At 37.8% G+C, this 21113-nt stretch overlaps 1 protein-coding gene across 2 annotated transcripts in view; it reads right to left on the bottom strand.

The window, feature by feature from the left end:
- Positions 1-21113, bottom strand: part of LOC147150318 (excitatory amino acid transporter 2-like) — a 25733-nt gene extending 4620 nt beyond the window's left edge. The window contains exons 1-9 of one of the 2 annotated variants that reach the window (XM_086025577.1): positions 20924-21113; positions 5492-5631; positions 5174-5326; positions 3552-3802; positions 3331-3439; positions 3099-3225; positions 2754-2987; positions 1874-2068; positions 1596-1730 (exon numbers count right to left, since the gene is read on the bottom strand). In XM_086025577.1, coding sequence (XP_085881703.1) covers positions 1596-1730; positions 1874-2068; positions 2754-2987; positions 3099-3225; positions 3331-3439; positions 3552-3802; positions 5174-5326; positions 5492-5621 — 1334 coding nt within the window. In that variant the 5' untranslated portion in view covers positions 5622-5631; positions 20924-21113. Of the gene's footprint in view, positions 1-1595; positions 1731-1873; positions 2069-2753; positions 2988-3098; positions 3226-3330; positions 3440-3551; positions 3803-5173; positions 5327-5491; positions 5632-8696; positions 8944-20923 lie in introns of those variants that run through there. The other variant, XM_086025579.1, reaches the window with a different exon arrangement.

Genomic DNA, 21113 nt, shown 5'->3' with positions numbered 1-21113 from the left:
CGACTCCATGCCAATCTGTCCCAGTAAATGGTTTAACATTGGATGTAGGAATGCACCAAAGCTCCCTTTTGTCATCACTTCTGTTCATTGTGGAGGGGTTTATGTGCAGCATTTCCCGGTGCAACCAAGATGTGCAGCGAGTCCAATTTGGTGGCCTGAGGATCTCCCCAGTACCGGTACTATTTTCAGATTATATGGTTCTGATGGCTTTATTGAGCTGTGACCTTTAAAGTTTACAGGGGCAGATGACAGTTGAATGTGAAGCTGCCGGGATGAGATTAAGCACTCTAAATCAGAGACAATGGTCGTGTCTGTATTGTAGTTCTGGTTCATGAGTGATGGCAGTATGGACCATGAGATCGACAGACAGATTGGAGCAACTTTTACACAAGCTTTGCAGGGACCAAAAGGACAAGCTTGTGAATCAAAGCAGCAGAAACAGAAACAGATCATGACTTAATAATGATTTCTTATTTTTATTTTTACTTTTTTTTTATTTTTAAGTTTTCACTTCCCAGACACCATTGCCTGGGGTTAACACTTGGTTTGCTATTTTGATTTGTCCAACTGCACACGCAGGTTATGCTTTCCGTAAACGTAAACACATTGATATTGGATGTGCATCCCTTGAAATAAGCATTACATGTAAAATTGCTGTGCACATTATAAGCCTTGGAAATAAGGGAATTCATCTGGAAAACAGACGCTTAGCTGCAAATGCACCAGAAGTGAGACCTTAGGGCAGACCTATGTCAACCTGTTCAATAATTCAACTATGATGTGGTAAAAGGAGAATTGAAACAGTATCCCTCCATAAATATGAATGAGGCATCAAAGACTGAACCACTTTTGAATTACAATCTGAATTATTTCAACGGCTAAGGCATTTAAATGACTTGTGTTGACAACTGCTGTATATCTCTAGAGCACTAACGTTAAAATTAGTAACACCATCACTAACACCGTCACTAACCCGATATAATATGCCGGTTAAAATACAGTTTTCGTCAATTTATGTAAAAGTACAACACTGTATGCTAAATTGGAAGTGGTCTTTAATTTAATTTTAATCTCTTTAATTTGCCCAATACAAAATATCACATTAAAATAAAATGAAAATCACCCGACGTTAGTGTACCTTTTTATAGATAAAGGTAACTGTCTGGAAACAGTAAAAATGACATACAATATGTATATTGTTCAAAATACCTTGACATGACAAAAGGATAAGATTAATTCCAAAAATGTTTATTCCATTAAAATAGCAATGAACCTCTCCCCAAAAATATATCATGAGTCAATTTGATAAATTAAAGCTGTAATCGCGAAGTATGTATGAAACGTTTGCGGTTACACATTTTTTGAGGATGATGACATAGATTTTAATGATGTCTTTTGGGAATTGAAAACTTCTGTTAGGCGTAGTTTGAAACTTTTGCATTCAGTGCAGCCTAAGTAAATAAACTAGCAGAGTAAACAGACTGATTATGAAATACGCAGCAGGTGAGGTTAGAAAGAAGTGTTCTTCACTAGACCCGATAAACAAAAATGATGATGACACCTGTATGCAAGGTGATTTAAAGCGTTCTACTCACAGGAGCCAGTCGACAGCCACAAGGAGGCTGATGTCCTGAGTGGGCAGCCCCACTGCTGTTAGGATTAGCAGCATGGTTACCAGTCCAGCACTGGGGATACTGGCTGCTCCGACACTCGCCAGGGTTGCTGTCATACTGCAGACGACAAACATTTAAGCCTCAGAGGACAAGCGATGGGCAAAGTCACCCATTTTGTATTTGATATTGTTTGTGTTTTTTAAACAATTAATTACGAGTACTAACTGTGACTGACTTCACATGTAGTGTAGTGTCCTCACCTGACAGTGACAATTTGGCCCCAGTCGAGAACAATTCCATTCATCTGAGCGATGAAGATGGCAGCCACGGCCTCATAGAGTGCTGTTCCATCCATGTTGATGGTGGCCCCGACAGGGAGGACGAAACGTGTTACCCTCTTGTCAATTTTCAGATTCTCCTCTAGGCATCGGAACGTGACAGGCAAGGTTCCGGCACTAGAGAAAGTTTTTGGCAAAGAAGAAGAAGAAAAATACATTTGTGTTTACGTGTCAGTCTTGCAAACTCCATATGGCTCACCATCTAAAGAACTCTATTTCATATTTTGGATTGTGCAACTAATGCAATTGGGTCGTAATTGTTGTGATGTTTTCAAACACATTTGCCATGTTCTGCTATTCTCACAAACAAATATTATTCTGAAGTATTCTGATTTATTAATTGCCATTTTGTTATATAAAAGCTGATGTAGGCTATGACTTTAACGGAGTAAAATCTTTCAAGAAAGGGCGCTTGACGAGGAAAAAATATCAGCTGTGACTCAACAGCTGCAATGTTTGTTTTGTCTGACAATTAGTACTTCTTGTAGATGGTGGAGCAGCGAGCTGGCAGGAACTTGAAAGGAGTGAGCTCACCTCAGGAGGGGAATGAGGGCATCTCATGTCATCAATAAAACAGAGTAAATGAAAAATATCCCGCATGGAAACAAAGTTGGAAGTTGCCGCTGGCATGAATATTTCAGTTACCGCTTTCAATAAAAGTTCCTGTTGTTATTTGCTGTGTAGCCTCGGAAACAAGGTAAATAGGAAAACAATAATTGTATTAAAAAATCCCGAGTAACAGGCTACCCCTGTGCTACCCTCGGTCAGGACACGTTTTTGAAAAACACAATTATTATAATACCTGGATGCTGTTCCAAGTGCTGTGACCCAAGCCTGGAACATTCCCATGAAGAACTTGAAAGGGTTTTTTTTAACTATGACAAAATATATTAGAGGAAGGAAGATGCCTCCATGGATGATGAGGCCAACTATCACAGTGATCATGTACATTCCCAGCTGTCGGGCAACGACCTCTAAGTCAGCAATGGAGATGATTTTCCCACAGATCAGGCAAGCAATTCCAAATGGCGAGTACCTGAAACCCAAGAAGAAGAAACACCGCATTTATTAATGGAGGAGCAGCGACCGTATGCTGTAGAGAGTGTTAAGAGTTCCTGTTTCTGGCTTTTTTGAGTGGTACACTTACCACATAATTGCACTAACAATCCTCATGATGATCTCATTCAAGACGTTAAAAAACTCAAGCATAAGCTTAGCCTTCTCCCCCATTTTCCCCATGATGACTCCAAAAGCAACAAAGAATCCAATCAAACCTTTAAGATAAAAGATAAGTGCAAATTAAAAGCCAAGTTAGCCATCCAGAATGTAATCAGAGTATCCTTAGTACTTTTTTGTCGGGACCAGGATCAATAGCCTACCAAGGACATTCATCCCACTCTTGAACTGAAGTGACCTCTTGATGGTGAACTGAGGGGGTGCTTTGGTTCTGTTAGTGGGCACCTGCACTTTTGTGGTCACTGTTTGGATCTGCACAAGAAATACGGACAGCAGTTGGAATATGAAGATATGAGTTATGCATTGTATATCCTAACTTCAGGGCACCGGACAGCAAATAAAACATTGAGTGCAGGAAATGTACCTGTTGGAAGCAGGCTTGCACCAAGTTTTCTGGGAACAGATTTCGGATGAGATCAAAGAGAGCATCCACACTGGAAACGTCATCATTCTTCTTCCCCTGTCCAAGATTAGCTCTTAGCTTGGGGTTCCCGGGATGGATGAGCAGCACTAAGATCACCCCCAAGACTGCTGCAATCACTGTTGTGGTCATGTAGTACACCATGGCTCTGGTGCCTAAACGCCCGCTAGATTTCGCATCCAAGCCAGCCAGTCCTGTGAGAGCACAGCATTCACAAGAATATCAAAATAAGTATGAAGTATAGTCACTTTTCAGTTACGTGTGTCTGATTTTAATGTGATGATTACTAGTTATTAGTTCTGGGAAAAAATATCGTATTGCGATGTATCGTCATACTTTTCATGCGGATACCAAGTATCGATACGTTGATGAAGTATTGATACATTATGTTATGTTATGTTTTTGCACGTTCGATAACATACTTTTGGCACATTTGAGTTTCCTAAAGTTGAGTTTAGTGACTGGAATTTTATTTATTGCACTCCTGTGTATCAGGAACCTTTACTGGAACAGTTTATGCACTTTTCAATTGTGAAGCTTGAATAAATGTCAAATGGCACTTAAGTGAAAACTTTGGAAACACATGCCTCAGTTTTTTTTAAATATATATTTTTTGAATATTTAAGTATCGCAATACGTATCGGATCGCAACCCAAGTATCGGGAAACGTATCGGATTGGGAGAGAAGTGTATCATTCCAGCCCTACTAATTATAATGGAACTTTCCAAAGATTATTCATCCGTTCATTTTTTTCCCCACTTAGCTAGGGTCGGGTCATGGGCTCACCAACTTCCGCAAAAAAGCCCAGACTTCCCTCCACCCAGTCATTTCGTTTTTAAGTATTCTCTCCACCAACTCACAACATCTCTAGTCAAGGTCAGTAGCACCTCATTATACACAGTGTTGATGGTGCACTGCTTTCCCCTCCTGAGTCGCCGGAAGACCACACACCACCAGCGCGGGACGGCTTGACAGCTACGACCCTCACTTCAACCTAGTTTTCAAGACACGTGGTTGCAAGTCTGATGACACTGCAAAGTCGATCATCAAACTGGGACCTTGAGTGTCCTGGTGCCAAGTGCATGTATGGCCACACTTGAGTTTGGCACACATTCTTTTAAATTAAAACATTTGATGTCAATATCCCTATAGGCAAAAGTGAAACTATTTTATTTCTTAAAGGGGAAATCAATCCAAATACATTTTTTTCCAGAATATGTTCTGTTTTTTTTCCTACAGGCTATAAAGCACAAGCACGTTTGTGCAATTTAAAAAAAAAAAAATTTTAATAACAAAGTGCTATTATATGCTTTTATATATATATATATATATATATATATATATATATATATATATATATATATATATATATATATATATATATATATATATATATATATATATATATATATATATATATGCTGTATTCAAGCTTTTAAAATACTTTTTAATAAACTCAAGCTCTTTATCCTGCTGTTCTCTGTTAGGGCTGCAGACCGCAGTCATGAACACAGAGCACGCAAATTAGGCAGCACATTTGCAGCCGCCACTTTCTTTTACCCACCTGTGACTAGACTTGAAACAACGAGAGGCAAAATAAGCATCTTCAACATCCTCATTAGGATCTCCCCCGGGAAGCTTATGATCATAATAACATCAGGAGGGAGAGGCGATATGTGCCGCAGCAGCATTCCAGCAATGGAACCCAGAAACACACCTGAATAATGATATCAAAAACAAATTGACAAAGACAATGACAATTACATGTCAGAATAGGCTCTCCGTTGCCTCACGACCATTACAGTGCTAGTGTTATGAATCATGTTCTTTGGTGTGCTTGTCAGCTAGCAGACAATCAATATTAATATGATCTGAAACTCACCAAGAATTGTCAGGGTTAGAACCATGTTCTTCATGACTTTATCGCATACAGTGCTACATGCGCTCTCAGTTGTGTCCACTGTGGGCTCCAAGTGGCCCTCATCTATCCTGACCTCCACTTGCTTCTGCATCTTGTTGGCACTGTGACGGAAGAAAACAAGGAAAAGCTTTTCTTATAACATGGTGAAAGGAGATTTTGATATTTACTTTCAAATTTGGTGAATTAAATCAACATATTTTCTATAAGTGAAAATTCAATTTTTAAAAATGAAGCTATTTTGGGGGCCTTGTTCAACAGTGTTAAAACTGTCAAGGCTATTATTTATGTTTGGCATTCAAAATGTTCCACGCCGGGTTGATGCAAAATTGTTTTCAGTCATTAATGTTGGCACTGGTGTAAGAGAAATGTCACACATATTCAACCTCCTACTTGGAAATTCATTGCATGGCTGTTGTCAGGCACAGAGGCAGCACCACGAGGGCCAAGAAATACCGTTAGATTGCTTATCATTACAGAGGCTCTGGGTTGCAACAAATAAAGTGGTACTTGCACCGGTAACTGAATGCATTTTAAGTCTGATCATGTGCTGATGTTTAAGGTTTAGAAGAAAGTTGCTATTCGTTTCCCAAGTAGTCATGCAAAAAGAACAAGGTATTTTCTGCAGATCCTTTAATTCCAATTTTGGTATTGTACTAAAATAAAAAGTCAAACCCCAAACACACTTAACAGCAATTGAAACCATATCAATGCACGTTTCACCAAACACCTCCTGCATACCCTTTAAAAATATGTCACACCTAAACATAAACACACATTAATAGATTCTGTATCTAAAAGGAAACTTGCAAACTGCTATTCCAGCCGAGAATAATTTCAAACCATTCCACAATTTCTCTGCATTTCCAGTTTAGCTTCAGAAACAGCAGTTTTACATCACTGCCTTAAATTCTCTATTGAATTAAGGTCTGGGGATTGGGCAGTTCCCTTCATAATGTGAATCCTGTATGTCTGGAACCTAGATGCTGCTGATGTGTTTGAGTTCTTTGTTCTATTGAAATATCCATTTGGATAGAATTGTGTCTTTGGTACAAGGCAACATGACTTGTTCATCTGTTGTGGTGAAATCTAACTGAATCATGATCCGTGCTATGTGATAAATCAGCCTACTACCACGGTTTGAGAGACATTCTCATATCATGGGGCACGTGTACCATACGTCACAGTATTTATATCGTACTGTGTATTCTGGTTTGAATTGAGTGTTGGGGTGTTTGAATTTGTTTGACTAACAACTGTCTCTAGAAGAACAATCAGGCTTTCATCAGTGCAGAAAATGTTGCGCCATTTCTCTTAAGGCAAGATGGCAAAATGTAACCACTTCAGCAAATGTTGTTTTGTACTTTGGGATGGCTACTTGCTGAAGGCTTGGCTTCACATCAAAAATGTTGAAGAGATGTTAAATGAAAGCCAATCATCCTGGGCCCAAATAAAAGTTCTATGGTGTCAGAAGTTGACTCCGTGCTGGACAGCAATTCTCAGAAACGGTGGTTCTATAATTACGAAAATTAGTAAGTGATTCACATAAAACTAAAAATATTCAAGCAACATTATGTTTCTACTTGGAAGCTTTAAAAAAACAAAACATATATTACCTTTTTTTAAACTTTGTGTAAAACGAACAGCCCATTATATTACATTGATTGTGAATACAATATGTAGTATTTCCAATGTTTATGGCTGTTTGCAAGTTAAAGTTATTATCTCTAACAAAATGTTACTATTACCGTATTCTAACACAACCATGTATTCAATGGGCCCCCTTCTTCACCCGTTCTCTCCCCAAAGCTTTGTCGAAATTGATCCATATGTTTTCCATGATCCAGGTAACTAAAAACATCAACATGGTGGTGGGAACAAAACCTTTATTTAGTGAAACTATATCAGTAAAATGTCAAATAATTTTAAAAAAAGAACATCTTAATTCTACCCACTTGAAAATGTTAATGTGCCTGTTTATGGTCATTTTGTTCCTTCCAAATCTCACAGATTACTGCTGACCCCATCTTTTTTCATCATGCTGCTTCATCACACCACTGATGCAACATGTTGGTTTGTGATGGTTTGTCGTAAAGCCTCTTGGACTTAAAGATCAGCTCTCCCCCGTGCGGCCTTTAAATCTACTGTAGAGTACAGACGTTCATGGTTATGTAACAAAGCTCATGTCACTGAGATTCTTGGCCTTCTTGACTTTAACACCTGGATTATTAGTTCTGACAACAAGTGCAATACGGACAGTATTTAGTTTTGTCTGAAAAGGTACAATATAAGACAAACATTTCAGTGATTTCACCTTTAAAAAATGTGTGTTTGCTTTGAGTATAAATAGAGAAGTAGAAAAGGAAGACATAATAAGGACGGTGTAAACACCACGCTGGCTAATTGAGGATTAATTAAATATCAAACCATGAACTACTGAAGAATTTTCTGTGCAACATGACTGAAGGAACATTTACGGTAAAGAGAGAACAGCCAAGCCGATCACGTCCGTCTGATACAAAGTGCTCCAGCATTAATGAGACTCAAGTCTTTTCAAGAGGATAAAATTAGCACCTCCAGCACACAACTAATTGTGTTACGTAATTGAAAAGGGGCTTCCCGGGGAAAGTCAAGGTGCCACCAAGGTGTGCCTGGTGAATGTAATGCAAGAAATGACCGATTTGAGGTTTTTTACATCTTTTTCGATAGAACTAGTACTGCCCTGAAATTAACAATGTTAAAACGTATCATATTGCATAGTTATGTCGTAAAAAAAATAATAATAAAAAGATGAGAGGAATGTACAGTATTCCATTGCAAGTTACATTGCTTTTGCTATACATAGAGCATTAATCAATAAATTACATAAACGTGTCAAAACACTTGTAAAAAGTTTTAAAAGTAATAAAAGTAATCATGAAAACACTGTAGTTGATTTCATCTTCTAATGCATAAATAGCTCAATGACTGGAAATGTACAACAAGTTCGAAATAGGTTGACATAGCAAACACATCAACAACAGCCTAACACATAAATCATGAATGAAATCAAATTGTTCAACAATAGTTTGACAGAAGATCCACACTTGCAATCTTTGAATAGCTCATCACATAAGGTTCTGCATTACAACATCATAGTACGCAACACACGGATTCCAAATACACTTACCTGTTGATTTGCGAGCTGTCAAGAATGTAAATTGTACTTGAGAGTGACTGCGCTTTTATCCGTCAGGTGAACGTTAACAAAGTCATGGCTTGTTTGTTTGTAAATCCAATTAGAATCCCCAGAACAAAATGTAATTTTATCTCATCACAATGAGTTATTTAGCCTCAAAAAAGTTGCAGACCACTTCCTACTCAGCATGCAAAATATATCCAGATTCTCAGATGCTTGCCTATGCAGCTGCAGGGATTTGCTGAAAGGTAGACTGGCTTTCCTGGACATCTGACAGAAGACAACCAGACAAAAAGGGTGGAGTCAACCTGCCAAGATTAGTGATAGAATACAATCCTTGCTGCTGTTATTATTTCTCCTATAGTTCTGTTCCCTTTAGCAATTACATATTTAAATAATTTCCTTCCGCTTTGTCCAAACCCATTTATAGACTAATAAAACCAAAGCATCTTGCCTTAGTGACAAAATATTTTTCATTAGATGATGTCTAAGTATTGTACATGCAGTGTAGTAAAAGTAGGTGGAAAAAGTGGCTGGCATAAATATTCCAGATTGTAACTCGATATGCAATTATTATTGTTGAAGATGATCATTATGTTATTGTTGTTTTTTTGGGGGGAGAGAGTTAAATCCTACGTGAAGCCAATGCATGAATCTTTATAAATATTGCTTCCACAATTGGCCCTTGAATAAAACATGACCAAGCTTTTTTCCAAGACAAGAACGTGGGTTTATGCAGGATGCAGGCTTGTATTATTCAGATCACCTACATAAAGGAAAATCATCATTTCAAAATCCTTTTACACGCTTTTACAATCAATTATTTACACAGGAACATCATCTCAAATTTAGGAAATAGTAGTATTAGATCAGAAAATGAATAAAATTGTATTATACAGACCCACAATGTCAAGAAAAAAAATAAGATGTAAAATGTAAATAAATTATATTACATCCATTCATCAATTTTCAATAGTATGTGTCCTCATTGGATGAGCCAGATTCTATGCCATCTGATTTTAGACAAGAGACGGGGCACACTCGGGATTGATCACCAGTCAAGCCAGGACACATTTCGACAAACATCCATTCACACTCACCTTCTAATGAATGACTGTAATGAAGCCAGGCTGTCTCTTATAATGAAAACAAAGCTTAATTAGTAGCCACAGTATAAATTCCAACAAAATTCAGTAGCGTGAATGAGGCGGCCGTGATGAGGCAAGAAAACCTGACCATATTTATGTGGTAGAGATATCGAGTAAGTAGAGTATAGTGAAAAAGCAATGCAACTATTCCTGCAGTCACTAAAATGCACTTAGATTACAGGGATTAACGATCAGATCACTTATGAGTTCCCAATAATGTAAGAACAATGTGCAATGGTCACTGAATTATGTAACTTTAAAATCACAAAAGTAATTCAGAAAAAAATAATAAGTACTGAAAATGACCTAATGGAAATCAGACATTGCTTTTATGTCGGTCCAACAGAATTATTTTTACAAGCAAAATTCGTGAAATTGGCCTGTACAAAAAATGGTCCCCTGATTATCCCACTTAATATATTGTTGCACAACCTTTTCATGTAAACACTACAATCAAACAATTTCTGTAATTTGGGTGATATTTTGCCCAATGAGCAAATTGCTCCAGCGGTTAGTTGCCTTCATGTTTCAGCTCCTTCCATAGATCTTCAGTAGAATTTAGATCCGGGCTCACAGAAGGCCACTTCAGAATAGTTCAATGTTTTATTGTTATTCATAGTTGAATGTTTTGAGTCCATTCCCATTGGAGGTCACATTATCTGTAGCTCTGACTGAATGGCACCTTTTGCTCCATAGTTCCTTGATAAGTCTTGTGATTTCATTGTACCCTTGCCAGATTCAAGACATCTTGTGACCAATGCAGTAAAACAGCTGTGGAGCACGACATTTTTCAGAACCTCGTTTTGACTAAGACAGTAGTAGCTCACATCAAATAAAATGTCCATTTGTTATTTAAGGGTAATGGGTAATAAGCAGGGTCGGCTGGTCAATAGAGGGCACAAGGGTACTGCCCTGCCTCACATGGTCGTCACCATATAGCTTTCCTTGAAGACATAAAAATAGATAAGAATATTCATCGTAAAAAAACATTTTTTTTTTCTTTTGTTGTTGTTGTTTTTTTCAAAATATAAATACTGTATAACCGGTACCTATTTTTAAATGAGCAGTATAAATAGTATATAGTTAATGATGATTAAGTTCAGCTCTGTTGTCTGAAATGCCACATTTCAGTTCTGGAGCACATACATTTTTACCCATTTACTCTTGTTAAAAGTTTGACATGTACAGTAGCTCAGTCGAGATAGGATGAAGGTGAGGCGCAACATTCCAACTCCCTAACTCATCATCATATCCAACTTGCAGCTTGGTCTCCAAAGATGTCTACGCCGAGACATCAATTATTTATGTTGATATCACACACACACACACACATACATACAGTGCGCTGTATGTATAATTTTTATTGCAGAAGCATACTGTCATACTGAAAATTATAGCCGTGCTCCACTAGAAGAATCAAGCTCCTACCATGGTCAACTCAGTCCCTAGACCTCAAGCCCATTGAAAACTTGCGTAGGGGGCTAAAAAGGAGAGTCCAGAGAAGACCCAAATTGCTGAAGGATTTAGAGAGATTGTGCAAAGAGGAATGGTCGAAGATCCCTCTTTCTCTATGCTCCCACCTTCTGAAACATCATAGGAGAAGATTAGGTGCTCTTTATTTGGAAAAATGTGGATTTGTACAGTTTTAACATCAGGGTTGGTTAGAATTGTGGCACACATGATTAGGTATAAAATAATTATTTCTTAATGAGGGATTTTTTTCTCACTGAATAAATACACTTGTGTTAATGGTCAGATTTTCCTCTTGTATTTTATTTTATTTTATTTATTTTTTTGATTTTGGTCCTATAATATTTAGGGGGGAAAAAAACAGAATTTATTAGGAGCTAAAAACATCTTAACCAGCAGTGCCAGTGATTATGGAGGGCGCTGTATACGTACATACAGTATACAGAAGAGTAATTATAGTTTGGGAATTCTAATTATAGTTAGTTTTTATTCCGTTTTGAGTTTTGTTGTTGAAATTTAGTAGTTTTAATAAGTTTTCAGGGTGGCTATGTTAGTTTTTATCATTATTATTTTTTTAAAACACTTTGTTTTAGTATTAGTTTTTATTGTTTTACTGTGTGCAGGATTTTTAAAAAACAACATAGTAAGTATTGTGTAGTATAAATTCAACAAAAAAAATACAGGGTACAGTTTAACAGTCCACAGACTTTGAATTATTTAGTGTAGTGCATAACACCGCTTCTAAAGTTAGATGCATCGATGCACCCTAATTAAATCAAGTTAAGATGTCTTTTTGCCAAGGTGCCAACTTCTAAAGTGGATTTGTGGCTTGAATTCCTATTGAGAAGTATTGAACCTGGGTGTACAGTCAGAGTATTGTATTTTTTTAATATACCGTATATATATATTTCATGTATGGAGCAAAAAGGGGAAGCACTTTTTGCCTGCAATTCATTTTGGGCTGAGTTAAATAACAAAAGGTGGGTAGCCATTTTAGCCAAAACCACATGCAGATTTATCTCCTTGGAGCGACGTCATCTGTTGGCTCTTTTTAATTGGCTGCTGCTTGAGAACGTTGCTTCTGTGCAACACACATTAACAGATAAGATTAACAGAATAAGGGGACTACAAATCCCAGGCGACTGTTCGACTTGCTCTTCTTCCGGCTAACGGCCATGCAGTAATATCCAAGAAAATACATTTAAAATTAATGCCAAAGGCTTGTGTGTTAAATTAATTGCCAAAGACGAAAACGATAACTATAATTATATATTTAGTTAGTTTTATAAACGTAAAAATTGAGTTTCGTTTTTCTTTTATCTTTTAAAAGCATTTTCGTTTTTATTTTATTTCGTTAACGAAAATGTTTTTTCAATTTTAGTTTTAGATATTTTGTTGGTTTTCGTTAAATAACCTTGGTATACATTATGTACATACAAATGTATATAGTACATATTTGCGCGTGCAAACTCATACATTCATGCTTATGCATACAGTATACTCATATGACAACAAATCGTATAATCCTCCAAGCCCTGCAAGCACTTTTATACATAGGTTACATATAAACTCACTACACTACTTCCCGTAGTTGCGGCATTTCTGCAATTTGTAATGTTTATTTGTTATTTATGTTTGTGGTTTTTTTGCACTATATTTTTAAACCTCTTTTTGAAGGAAGTGATTCACACCTTTCTAATTATGTTTCACAACTGTTCCATAAAGTAACACCTTTAACAGAGACACACACATTTGCTTTGTATGTTCTTTTTTTTTCTAAAGACATTTGTGCCCGTTAAACTATAACAACCCTCTCTGAATTCAAACAGCTTCTGAATGCTGTGGCAAGTTGGTTATATGCTTTATACTTCTTGGTGCTGTTTGGAATTCGACTAAGTCAAAGAATTGGAGAGTGTTGAATTTGATAAATAATGGACTGATTGGTTATTTTAACAGTTAATAATCAGTATAGCTCTTTTGTTGTAGCTTAAACACAGGCTGAGTATTTGTTTTCTGTCCATACCAATGAGAAATAAGTAGGGTATGACAGTAATAATGAGCAATAAAAATGACTATGATATAGTATCCAGGAGATACTTTTGGAAAGGATACCTTTAGTTTTTGAGATTTTTCTTTTGACATTTTCTATGTGTAATTTCCAAAATAGTTTTGCATCAATTACAAAACCAAGAAATGTATCTTTGTAGTTTCATTTACTCTTTCTATTTCAATTCAATTGACAATGATTTTCACTGGGTGTTTAATTTGTCTGGTGCCAAAGACTATAAATTTCGTTTTGTATAAATTCAAAGATAATTTGTTGGTGTCAAACCATTTAAAAAACATATATATTTAATTATTTTTCCACAGTAGTCAGAAGCTGCTCGACAATTTCTCCAGAGCAGTATAAATTTGTACCATCAGCTAATAGTTTTCTGAAAAACATTAGAGACACTGCAAACATCAGAATAAATAATTCAGGGCACAAACTCTTGGAGAACCCTGTGAGTTATCTTCAACCGGTTTGAGCTTATATTGTGATGCTGCACATACTCATTTCTGTCATCTACATAACTTTTCGTACATTTGTATGCCAAACCTCGTATGCCATTTTTCAATTTTTTTCCATTCATATTTTGTGACCAGTAGCATCAAAAGTTTTTTTTAAGTCCATGAAAAATCCCAACAGTAAATAATTGTTTTATCTACACTGGTAGCAATTTCTTCCACGAGTTGAGGTAAGAGAGGGGGTCGTTTTTTCCTCTGAAACCATATTGTCTTTTTAAGTAAAACCACACTCGGAGCAAGGCCGGATCTAACAGTCACGTATGAGGGGGCAGCCACAAATCTTGAAGGGGCTTTGTGCTCCAGCACCTTTTACCGTGTCTAACTGACAAATCCATTCACTTGGATGAGGGTACACTAAACAAGTTTGGAAATAGATTGGAATATTGGAAGTTGGTTCTCAGCCCGTTGCAGACAGCTATCACTCACAGCGAGCCGGCAGGTGGCCGATACTTTGAGCAGGGTGAAAAGGGGAGATGGAGCGGAGTCGAGAAACATGACGCAAGAAACAACTTCATATATTTACGTTTGAGGTCGTTCGGCTATTCAGAGTGCACCAAAAACGGTACTGGGCACAAGAAGCTCTGACTGCGTGCTGATTGCGTTTGGAAATTAAATATCAAGTGTGAAGTAATTTCCGAAAATGTAAGCTAAAATCAAAGTAAAGTAATTAAACATAATGCCAAAAATAAAGCATGAAAAAATCATTTCTATTTCGTATATTCCTCAAAATAATCGTTTTCCCGAAGAGAGATCCTGGCGAGCGACAAACCCGGAAGTGTGACGTCATTTCATGAACAACAATGGCAGAGCTCAACATGGAAAATGTACAAAGCCAGTCAGAAATGGACTCATAAAGCAATATTTCAAATTATCTGAGGGGATCCAGGTGTTTGAAGAGTTGGAGAAAGAGGAGATTGTTGGCATGTATGCTGGACCATACATGTACCAGCCAGATGCCGAAAATGTTGTGCCCGAACGACCGGTTAGACAATCCTCATCATGAAGGTCCCCCAGAAGGGAATGACATCATCAAACTACTGGCCTATAACCTGCCTCAGAACCACATGGACGCTCCTATCAGGTATCATAATGAAAGTCCATCAAAATGAGTAGGCACATGGATCATTACATGAGCAGTGCACAGAAGGGCATTGGTAATAACACCAGGAGAGCCAAACACCAATTACAGGTCCATAATGCCCAAGACTGTAAAACTAAAAGCACCAACCTCTGCACTGCCGATATTGGATACTGAAATGTTTGGAATTGTATAACATCAACAGGACTCTGAGAACCTTCATCAAGAATTCAGTGAGACTGTGAAAGACAACTCTGGGGGGCAACTCAATGCCAGTTGCACAGGGGAATATCAAACGCTGCATATTCCAAGATGCTCTATCCCTGCTGCTGTTCTGCATAGGCCTGAACCCCCTCAGTCAGATCATAACCAAGACCGGCTTCGGGTACTTTACTCCACTTCTCAGAAGTGGAACAACGATCAGCCACCTCCTCTTCATTGATGAAGCTGTATGCTAAGAACGGGTGTGACATCGCCCCACCTCTGATTATTCTCACAAGAATATACAGCAATGACATCACAATGTCATTCACACTGGATAAGCGTGGGCAAGTGACGTCAACGTAGGAAGTTGATAGCAGCCGGAGACATTCAACTACCTGAAGGCAGGACAGCTACAAATACCTTGGAATTCCATAGGCAAATAGCAACCATGAGGAGTCAACTGCAAGGGCAGTCATGGCCAAATACTGGCTAAAGAGGGTGAGGCAGATCCTGAATTGTCAGCTGAATGGCAAGAATAAGATCCAGGCATATACCCTTCGCCCTCAGGCATAAAATGGTGGCCACTGGAAAAGATGCAAGCCATTTATGTCATGACAAGAAAGCTCCCTACCATGCACAGAGGTTTCCACCCAAAGATCAGCTTCCTGACGCTGTACCCGAAGCAGAAATTAATTTAAATTCTATATCTAATTGATATTTAGTTGTGCATATGAGAGCGTTTCATAGTTGTGTATAAGAGCATTTCACAAATCTTTATGGGTGAAAAAGTTCCAGTCGTCATGAAGTAGCCTTACTCAAGAAGACGCTCAACTTGGTGACATTCTGTATAGTATAAACACATAATAATAATCCATGTATATGTCATATAGGATTGGAAATGTACTGGTTTTCTGTTGCAAGTTGCCGAATAGATACACCTTTGGGGAAAAGTGCAAATGAACGTGGTTTTAATCCCAGACACAAAGCACAGTGTTCCAACACCGCCACTTCACAATAAGACCTGTCCAGACGGTGGTTTTAATTTTATTTGCCCTTTGTACATAATTGGGGGACCAATACTGTTTGTGCAGTACATATTTCAATGAAAAAACTACATTTGAAGAGTATGTACATTTGTTGCACATGATCTCCTGACGAAAGCACGTTCATATATTATGCTATTGTACAATATCCATCCATCCATTATCTACCGTTTATCCGAGGTCGGGTCGCTGAGGGAGCAGCTTTACCACTGAAGCCCAGACTTCCCTCTCCCCAGCCACGACTACCAGCTCTTCCGGAGGGATCCCATTATCGCCGCCATAGATAGATAGATCGATCGATCGTGCTGCCGCTTATATCTATGTATGTACAGTACATATGTACTGCATGGATGGATAGATAGATAGATAGATAGATAGATAGATGGATAGATAGATAGATAGATAGATAGATAGATAGATAGATAGATAGATAGATAGATAGATAGATAGATAGATAGATAGATAGATAGATAGATAGATAGATAGATAGATAGATAGATAGATAGATAGATAGATAGATAGATAGATAGAATATATTTAGGATGTCCAGTTCTCATATTGGAGCTCATTGTATTGGTAAAAATGCTTCGCATGATAAGTGTATTTTTGAAGCGGAATATCATTAGTGTGAATGCTAAGAGACAAGCACTCACACAATCATATGTGAACGAGCCATGGCTGATCTGCGGTCGCTGGTCAGAGATAACAGGAGTCAGAGATTAGAAAGTGAGAAAACGGACACGCTCAGAGCACATGGCAAACCATTTGTCCACGCAATTTCACACCTCACTCCAACTTTCCCCCTCCGCACCCCACACCAAGCCGACCTCATGCTGCAACACCTGACAACACACACCACGCTTAGACAGCAGGTGTCTATAATTAACTAATCCGTCTTGAGCCATCCTAATCCAGCACACACAGAGATGTATCAGACACACTCAGAGAACAGGGCTGTGGGTGTAGTATTTTACAGCACATTTTCCTTGAATTAAAGTAAACACCTATTTCACCTCACAGTTGTAATTCAAATTCCATCGTGATGATTTTAGGGCCATATATTGAAGCCAAATGATGGTAAAATGGAGTACCACAAAACTAGTCCCCATTTATTATGTGAGTAAACTGCATAAACTTTTCTGGACTGTTATGTCCGACATGTTGCATTGCATCGCACTAATTTGCAGAGCTGGGCATTTTACTACAAATTGAGTGTCCGTTATTTGTCATCCGTCCGTGGCGTGGGTACCCTTCTACTTCTATCATCCGTCATTCGCCTTTTTTTTCCGGGGTGAAAAAAATTGCATATACTATAGGCCGGTCCGCCTCTAATTTTATACGGGCGCCCCTTGTTTACATTCTTCTGATCAAATCGCGTTATATGTTGTGTCCCATTTTAGTAAGATTGGAATTTTCACTGTGAACACAAACCAAAACGGGTGGAATGCAGACATTGTTTACAACTCATCAACAGATTCAGACCAGAGAAAGCAAATTACAAGAGCGAACACACCATTTTGTGTTGTCTTGCTTGCATGACAATTTATTTCGGTTGTTGCTAATTACAATTTCTAATATGTAAAAATAAAAAAATAAAACATGACGTTGCTGAGCACACCTTGTACTGGCTGCCAGCCAATCAGAGAGCACAGACAAACAACCTGTGCTGTCACAGTCACACTTTAGGATTTTTTTAACTGATTTATTCACACTCAGTATTGTTGAATGCTCTTACCTGTAGTTCAAACATACTGCCCACTTAGACAAGCAGAATCAAAAAATATATGTTATTGTATTCGTTATTTTACTTATGATTATGCACCCAAAATTATTCAACCTCAATTGCAAATTCGATTTATTTTCCAAATTTTACAGTTTCAACCAACCAACAAAGCAAACAAACGACTGATGCAAATTCAACACAGAATGTCACTTTCAAAGTTTAGTGCTGTGTACTTTATATCGGGCATCTTTAGTGTTGAACCCAATCTTGTTGTTAAATCTTCTGCTTGGGTGATGCATGGCCAGACAATAGTTTCTGGCAGATTTCCCAAGGAAATTAAGTACAATTCCTCATGGACACTGATCTCCAGTTCGTTCGTATTTGGGGGTGTTAAAGATATGTGCTCTCAAATGTACGTGTTGCTATTGGATTGCATGTATGTTAGTTACATAAAATCTTCCTTTGATTCTATATTGCTTTTTATTGAAGTTCTTCCTTCTTCCACGCTTTCAGATGAGACAGGTTGTGTGTAGTTATTCCTCTGTCAATATAGCGACAAAGCTGGGCATCGCCTATTTTCCATTTGCATATTTAATCGACTCACGTGGTCCCAGTCGGTCCCACTCAGCCAAACGACATCGAGAACGGATTTAACCTGTACCACGTCACACGTAGGTGCCACACTCCTGATACGCGGCCGAGTAAGGAAAAAATAAAAAATGAAACAGTGTTGTGTACCTTGCAGACGCAATGACATGTGCCCCATATTGTTTTTATTTCATCGATCTCCACGCTTTGGCGGTTAGGCGATGCCCAGCTCTACTGCAGCGTAGTACCACTCTGCCAACAGGGGGTTTGCCGGCTGCGAACTGTCACTCTCCATGAGGTTCAAGTGAGGTGAAAAGTCAGATGATCTTTCAAGTGAAGACACCTGATGCGGTGGTCTTCAAAGGATGTATTGTGCTAATGATGAAAGTTGCACACCCCTTTATAAAATGCCTTCATTCACAGCATTGTTGTGAGAAAGAACAGCACAGTTGAATGTGGCCTTTTATTGTGACGTGTATATGTTCAAGGTACACTAATAATCAACTGCAAATTAGTAGATTAATTATTTTATCATGGATTTTAAAGTGGAAGTCAATCCCAAAATTGTATTTACAAGAACATGTCCTATGCAGGCCCACGAGTCTAAATACGGCATTCTGATTGATATTGCGTTTGTGGAACATGGGTTAAGCAGTCAAATCCACCGCTTTTGCCGCTTGCTGTCAACTGAAAATGACATCACAGTTTCTCAGAGCTTCAGAGCTTTGATAATAACCAATCACAGCTCATCTGTTTTCTGAAGCTGAGCCATGATTGGTCGTTATCTAAGCTCTGAGCAGTTGTGATGTCATTTTCAGTCGACAGAAGTGACAAAATGGCTGGCCCCTGAGATGGCTAAAGATGGGTGGATTTTGCTGCTTATCTCTTATTCCACAAATCTAATATTAATTCGAATGCCATGTTTGGACAAGTGAAAGTTCATAGAACTTATTACAAAGATTCATTTTGGGGGGCGGGTTTTTCCGTGTTTACTTCAGTTCAAAGGGGCAAAATGTCAAGGTTTTCACTGCCTTTCATTCATTCCTCTTAGAGAATTTGCATGTGTAGCCAGATGAAAAAGTCAAATTTGTATTCAAAGCTGTTTGACATATACAGCGCCGGTACTTTTGATATTGCCATCCATGCAGCATTTTCTGAACATGTTTTGTTTTACTTTTCACATTCATAACACACTGACATTTTAAAATAGACTCATATTTAACCATATTTATTATACAATAGACTAAAATTTCATTGGGTGGCAGATGTGGCAGCTGCGATAGAAAGGCTCAAACACATAACATCCACCACCAACTAAAACAGCTGTTTTGTTTTTTGTTTTGTTTTTTTGTTTTTGGGGGGGCGCAACAATATGAACGAGAGATGAGATTAACACACATGACTGAAAAGACTAGAAGACATACTATTATTTTATATATTGAGATGATAGCTGATGAGTGGGATTCTGACACGAAATAACAAAGACTAACAATCCAACAAATAGCAAGAGAGAAAAAAAAGAGCCAAATCAAAGTAACAGAATCTCAGATCCATGAAAACAAAACCAAGCATTAAGGTCAAAAAGTCCACGGGTCTAATAAAATGTTTTGTAGAATCATTGCTTTGGTTTTATACTGTAACGCTAGGCTAATAATTGCACACCATAACTCAAATTAGCATTGATAAAATGAAATGTAGTGCTTCTGGTACAGTACTGCAGTGTGTGTTGCACTGTAAACTAATTGATTTTGAATACAATATGTTCATCTAATAAGAGCACAGTTATTCTTATTTATTTAATGTGGGTACCTTACTTTGCCATGTTGAACTTTTTATGAAATATTTAACAAAAAAGCACTTCATTATAATAACCATTCCATGACAATGATATTTGAATATGGATTAACTATTATCTTCTGGCAAACATGGAGTGTAATGAAGATTAACATATCTTTGCTCTGCTAAAAGAAATGGCCATTTTATCAGGTGTAAAGATAACACTCGCCTTAAATTTCCCATTGACATTTGTGGAGTATTAGCCAAATACGGGGACTTTATGATGTCAAAGGTTGCATTTGGCAGTTTCCTGATCTAACCTGCTGTTACACCTTCGCTCAGTGGGGGAATACAGTCATACGTACCTTCAAAATTCATGGCTGTATAAATAATACTGTACTGCAGTGTGCTACTATTGATACACTGTACCTCGTACAGAACATGAATAGACAAGAAATGTAACTATTGCTTTTGATACTGTACGTCCATACACCATCCCTTTACTAATGCAAGATCTCGCATAATACCAGATTACAATGGTGTGGGAGACACCTGCTTGCTACCTCTGTGTATCCAGAAATATTTATTCAATAATATGACTCCCAATGAAACGTGCTCACCTGTTGGGTGTCTTGTCTTCTTCAAATTTGTAGAAGTTTCTGCTTAAGGTTACTGCTAATTTTCAAAGATGTTTGGCAATTTTCTAAGATGTTCAGCTAATATTTGACAACTTTTTTTTTTTACAAGGAATGACGAATCTCATGTAGTAGGTTCCTCTGCAAAAGTCTGCTACAGAGATCCTCGCACCTC

This window comes from Filicampus tigris, chromosome 3 (assembly GCF_054856515.1).
Source record: "Filicampus tigris isolate MCC_2025a chromosome 3, RoL_Ftig_1.0, whole genome shotgun sequence".
Taxonomy (NCBI): Eukaryota; Metazoa; Chordata; class Actinopteri; order Syngnathiformes; family Syngnathidae; genus Filicampus; species Filicampus tigris.
The sequence above is the reverse complement of the archived record's forward strand: the minus strand, read 5'-3'. Positions and strand labels throughout refer to the sequence as shown.